This window comes from Sinocyclocheilus rhinocerous, unplaced genomic scaffold (assembly GCF_001515625.1).
Source record: "Sinocyclocheilus rhinocerous isolate Xijiao unplaced genomic scaffold, SAMN03320098_v1.1 scaffold298, whole genome shotgun sequence".
NCBI lineage: Eukaryota > Metazoa > Chordata > Actinopteri > Cypriniformes > Cyprinidae > Sinocyclocheilus > Sinocyclocheilus rhinocerous.
Window position 1 is genome coordinate 569,345 of NW_015650702.1, and position 6,088 is coordinate 575,432.

General features: G+C 35.8%; 1 protein-coding gene across 1 annotated transcript in view; it reads right to left on the minus strand.

Moving 5' to 3' along the window:
- Positions 1-3,418: 3,418 nt before the first annotated feature.
- The window catches only part of LOC107712356 (endophilin-B2-like), a 19,447-nt gene continuing 16,777 nt past the window's right edge, over positions 3,419-6,088 (minus strand). Inside the window, exons 10-12 of the mRNA XM_016517579.1 lie at positions 4,369-4,458; positions 3,712-3,812; positions 3,419-3,437 (exon numbers count right to left, since the gene is read on the minus strand). Coding sequence (XP_016373065.1) covers positions 3,419-3,437; positions 3,712-3,812; positions 4,369-4,458 — 210 coding nt within the window. The remainder of the gene's footprint in view (positions 3,438-3,711; positions 3,813-4,368; positions 4,459-6,088) is intronic.

Genomic DNA, 6,088 nt, shown 5'->3' on the forward strand with positions numbered 1-6,088 from the left:
ATTAAAATAAAGAAAGAAACCAGATAAATTCATTGAGTGTTCAGGAGTGCTTGAGTATTTGTTCATGCATAATTCAGTGTGACTCTGTATTTGTGAAGAGGACGAGGCATCTAGCTCAGGAGCTCCAGGTATGTGACAGGCACTTTGCCTTTCTGGTTGCCTCGCTCTCCAATAAGCCAGTCCGGGTCCATGCCGGGCACCGTGTACACAGTAATAAGCTACAGAATAACAGAAAGAAAGAGAGAAAGAAAAAAATGAAGTAGACATTTTGATGAGGGCTGACTGTGTTGCAATGGGCACAGTCCTCCAGACGCATTCAATTCATTCAAGTATACTGTAACAACAGACATGTATAAACAGTGGTTTACAGACGTGTATTAAGAAATACACATTTGCAGTCACCCCTTTTGACATCTTTTGAGGATTAAGATTCATAGGCCTGCATATCCGAGACGGGTCTGTGAGGTTGAATCATATGACACTGTCTGGCAGGGTTCAAACCTAAAACCTTTAGGTTACAAGCCCATTTCATTAAACAAATGTCAATGTCACAGAGACTGTAAGTAAACTGTAGCTTAAACTGACCATGATAGGCAAGAAACAAAAAAAGCACTTACTAACAATACAGAGAACTACAAAAGAAAGTCATTTATTAAAAAAAGAGAAGGGTTAAAAAATAAAATATCTGTTATTTATATTTTTATAATAATTACATTATAAATAGTTATAATAAAAACAATACATTTTAATATAATACAATTTGTTCAAATTAAATAACTCCACAAATTCCATAGTTTACACTACAGGTAAACATTTCCCAATAAAATAGTTCTTAAAGGGGACATCGGATGCACAATTCACTTTTACATGTAGTTTCACTTTGCATATAAATTTGCCTTAGCACTGTGTGGACAGAAGCAGAATGATAAAAAAAAAAAAATCAATTCACGCCTTAAAAACCTAAACAGTCTCAATTATCAAGCTGTTTTGAGTTATGACGTCATACTGCTCAGACCCCGCCCACGACAGCATATTTCCGCCCTCAGCTAGTTGTACACTGTCTGTCATTTTTTCCACACTCGAGCAGCTGTAGCTACATGTCTCGTAAGCAATGCAGGTGGTTTGATGGTTTTGGATGTAAAAGTGAACATAAGGCTGGTTTCACAGCACAAGCGTGAGCAGCCGCTGCTGTGACGCTGTACAAACTCTTCCAGTGTGAATACCCTCGTGCGTCTGCAGCTGCAGTGACGACGTGAAGCTGACGCGAAGCTCAAGCTTGTGGCGTGAAACATTCTTCTTTTTCTTCTGACATCAGAGCCACTGAGGACGCAGTGGAAGTTTTGAGCTGCAAGTTTTGTTTTTGATGGTAATGAGCCACCAAATACACAAAAACTGAAGAGGGGGTCAGTGAGCAGTAGCTTATTATCATTTAAAGAGACATTCAGCGAAACGGGTCACTGTGAACAGAGTTGTTTTTGACAAAAAAGGGTGTTGACCATTGGGGAATTTTAACTAAAGTATGTTGCAGACATTTCACGAAGACCCTAAAGAATCACACCAACCTGTGAAAAATGGGCATCCGATGTCCCCTTTAATAAATACAATACATTTTCATTACGGTACATACTAAACTTACTAAAACCACTAATACTAATATAATGAATGTTACTGACAGTGTTGGGGAGTAGCTAGCTACAAGTAGCCACACTACTAACGTAACTACATTTTTCAGTAGCTTGACAATAGCTCAGCTACTTTTAAAACAATGTAGTGTTTCCAGTAGCTAACTACTTTTTCCAGCAAACAGCAGTGTAGCGTGATACTAGCTACATTCTATTTTGTGAACCTGCAATAGACTGAAGCAGCACAGCGTCTTGTTACAAGATCACATTACCGCCATCTACTGGTACTATATATATATATATCACGCAGCATCAGTAGTAAATGCTACACATCTCCGCAAGCGCTGATTTTGAGTCAAGTGCCAAATCTTCCCAAACTTACTGAGAAGTATTTATAAACCTGATGTCCAACAAAAGAGAACATTTAATAACATGATTTTAGTCCACAATATCAGTCAAGAGTTTGAAATAACTTCATTTTCTGATCTGATGTGGCTTCTTATCACAGAATGAGGCAGAAAATATAATCTATACTGTAATAAAGGCTATGCCAATTAGCAATGGATTATAAATTGACTTTATTATTATGAAAAACCCAAGATGGCTTGAAGAACACAGATAAACCATATATTGTCGCACTCATGGGTGTAGTGTCCTTGTTTAATCAGTTCAAGCGTTTCTATCTTCTTTTTATTCAGCTACAGCGAAAGCAATGCCTTTGTCCATATTAGGAATTTTTCCTGGAGTGTCAGGAGTTCTATTACTTCTGTGTTGCATTTGTGGAGTTTCTGCGTGATCGAGGGCGCCCTCCGGCTGCCAGTATGAATAAAACAGACATTGGTACGGGCCATATTTACTTACAGCTTACGCCAGTGCAAACCGCCTTTTGGCGTTAATATAGTACTGTCAGGATTTACTAAAGACGCGTTCTTTTACTAAAGATGCATTCTTTAGGTGTTCTTTAACTTGTGCGTTGTCAGTAAATCACCCCGCAGAAATTTCCACTCCCATTGACCCTGTTTAGTAAATCTGGCCCTATTGTCTTTAGGGCTCAATAATGCGCACTCAGTCCTATTTTGGGCATAAATAGGAAAAATAATACTTCTCTCTAAAGAAATTTGAAGTAAATATATGATAATCCATGTTTTTCTTCAGTGTATAGAAGTATACTGGAGTACACTTCTCCACCCCCCACAGTGGATGTATAAAAGGCTCAAAGCCTATTTCATATTAAAGATATGGACTCCGTTTTTGATTTGACATACTTCCTGATAAAAATTAAGAATTACTGTCAAAGATTTTTATCATAAAAGTATCATATGATTTACAGTTATAGGCTGCTTGTATGTTAACTATAGTAATCCTGCAGTTTTTTGTAAAACAATAGTTTTCTGTAAAATAAAATTAGTATTGTTATCTTATATATTACATATACATTATAATATACATTATATTGTTTTTTGTTAATTGTTTTTTTTAATCACTTTTTAAATCACAAAATGCGAGTTTAACCAGAAAAAAATCCCAATTAGATTATTTTCTCCAAATAACACCTGTTAGTGCTTTCCCTGTCAGAGCCAATACTGTGTCAGACTTCAATACTATTTCTTGTCATAATGCAGCCATCTATTACAGTAAGTGTATGCGAATAGATATAAATATCTAGCTGTTGCTCACACATGACACAGATATGATATAAAAGGCGAAAGACTTAAAATCCCTTGGTCACATGAATGTAATCGTTTAAATTTAGTGGGCTAACTTTCTTCCTTTTTCAGTGTGATGGAAAAAGTTACTTACTTATCTCCGTTTGCACTGAGAACAGGAAAGAAAAAGCAGAAAAAAAATCATCAGCTCAAAGATGATCTCAAGAAGTCTTTTCTAGAAAAGCAGTTGCCATAAAGGGGAATGTGTTACTCACAACTTGTTTTAGCACATCTCTCTATAATAAAAATAGACTAATGTTACCAAACTGTCATGCAACTCCTGTAAAACATGGTCTTATTTGACTACAATCGCTTTAGGACAGAAGAACAAATAGCTGTTTATGTTTATTTTGAAGTTTGCAGCACCTCACTGAAGTTCTCACCTGCTCAGCTCTTTCTGAAGATCCTGCATGTGCTTGTGACACTGTGCGTAATAAGCAGCCTGGGCCTCCACAAACTCATGCAGACAGCGCAAATGGTTCACCTGTGATGGAGTTGCACAATTTTAAAAGTCTCTTTCCTTACTTGGAAAGAGATATACTAGTCTACAGTACTGTTCAAAAGACTGGGGTCACAATTTTTCAAATAAAAAACAGACAATAAATCACCAAAATGTTTTCCTTTTTACAATATATTTTAAAATGCAGTTTATTCATGTGATGGCAAAGCTAAATTTTCAGCAGCCACTGCTTCAGTCTTCAGTCAGTGTAGTATGACTGACTGAAGACTGTCCAAAATACTCTCCAGCCTTTGCTGAAGAGTTCACAGAAATGCTTCCTGCTCAAGAAACATTTTTATTATTAGCAATGTTGAAAACTGCTCAATATTTCTGTGGAAGCTGTGATACGTTTCAGGATTCTTTCACGTTTGATCAGTTTAATGTGTCTTTGCTGAATAACAAGCAGTATTAATTAAGAATTAATTTCTTTCCAAAAAAAACACACAGACCCTAAACTTTTGAACGGTGGCACTGCAACTCATTTTGTTTGCGTAATGTCCAAAATGAAGGCAGTGCGAGTGTGAGAAGCGCAGGTACTCACGTGTGTGCTGCTGATGCCCTCCAGCAGGAGGCATGTGACCTCTGCCTGTCTGTCAAACTCAGTCTGAGCCGCACGCAACTCATGCCCTGCCTGGTGGAGCCACAAACAAAACAAAAAAACACAGGACACATTATCCACATAGCTCAACTATACATTCTTGTCAAATGTTTTATAGGAAAAGAGTTCTCAGCCACACAATATATTTTTGATTTGTCATCATTGCATCTTCATTATAAGTCTTAGGAATTATGAATCACATAACACAGGCCAGACTCCTTAACCTCAAACCACATGTCACATGACCCTGTGGCTCAGCATGAGCTCATCATCTAACCGCTCTAACCGCTCAAAATTATTTATAGTATAACTAGTCACTGACAAACACCAGAAATGTTTATATAGTAAATGAGCGGTTTGAAATATAAGAGTAAAGGCTCTAAAATTTGTAATAACATTTATTATAACATTTATAATAAAGATGAAATGATGACAGCAAAATGTCTTGCTAACCAAGCACTATTTACCAAAAAAACAGAAAGAAATAGCTGGATTTTGTAGCTGCTTTAACAAAAACATCTCTTGGCTAAAGGTATCTACTCTTAACACAAATCATGACCATGTTGCCTTGACTTTTTTTTTTTATATATATATATATAACTTTTCTTAACATTTTTTTCAGAACACATTTTTCTTTTCCTACTGTTTTATATTTCCATATGTCTGGACAGCCAGATATTATGACGTTAGATTCATATCCAACATTTTCAACATTGTAGTCATTAGAATGTGAGAATAATTGAAGACTTGCTGAAATCTGTATTGTTTGTTAAGTTAAGTCTGATTGACAGATGTGTACAGATAGAAATATAAGCAGTAGGAGCATGAATTACATATGTTATTATTAGGGGTGTGACAGGACACTTAGCTCAAGAGATGAGGCATGAGATTGGATTTTTACACAGTATTTTTAAGAAATCCTCGATGAAATACATGACTGGAACAGTAGTCTGCAGGTGCATTTGAAAAGTTTTACCTAATCATCTTGTATTGAATGTAATTTCAGTTCTTCTTGATGAGTAAGAATTATCATATGCAGTAAAAGACAACAATATCCAAGCACTGTAAAAGGTTTTACCACAAACTCGACAGGCTTCTCCTCTGTACAAGTCTCTTCAGACCTTAGAACTGTACATGAATTATGAGCTTTTAGAACTTCTGACCTTCTAACTTAATTCCTTTCCACAAATTGTTCCACAAGGTTTTTTCTTAGTAATATTTAAGTGCAAACAATAAGTGTTAGTATTCAAAGTGCAAACAGAGATCAAATTTTTCTTCAAGCATGATTCAGACATTTCAATTAGACATGTCAATTAAGTACTAGCAAAAAAGACATTTACAGTAGTGGTCAAAATGTATCTGCAACATGTTGATTATTTTACCAAAATAAGAGGGATCATACAAAATGCATGTTATTTTTTTTTTATTTAGTACTGACCTGAATAAGATATTTCACATAAAAGACGTTTGCATATAGTCCACAAGAGAAACTAATAATTGAATTTATAAAAATTACCCTGTTCAAAAGTTTACATACGCTTGATTCTTAAAGGGGTCATATGATGCGATTTCAAGTTTTCCTTTCTCTTTGGAGTGTTACAAGCTGATTGTACATAGATAAGATCCCTGAAGTTGCAAAGACTAAAGTCTCAAAACCAAAGAG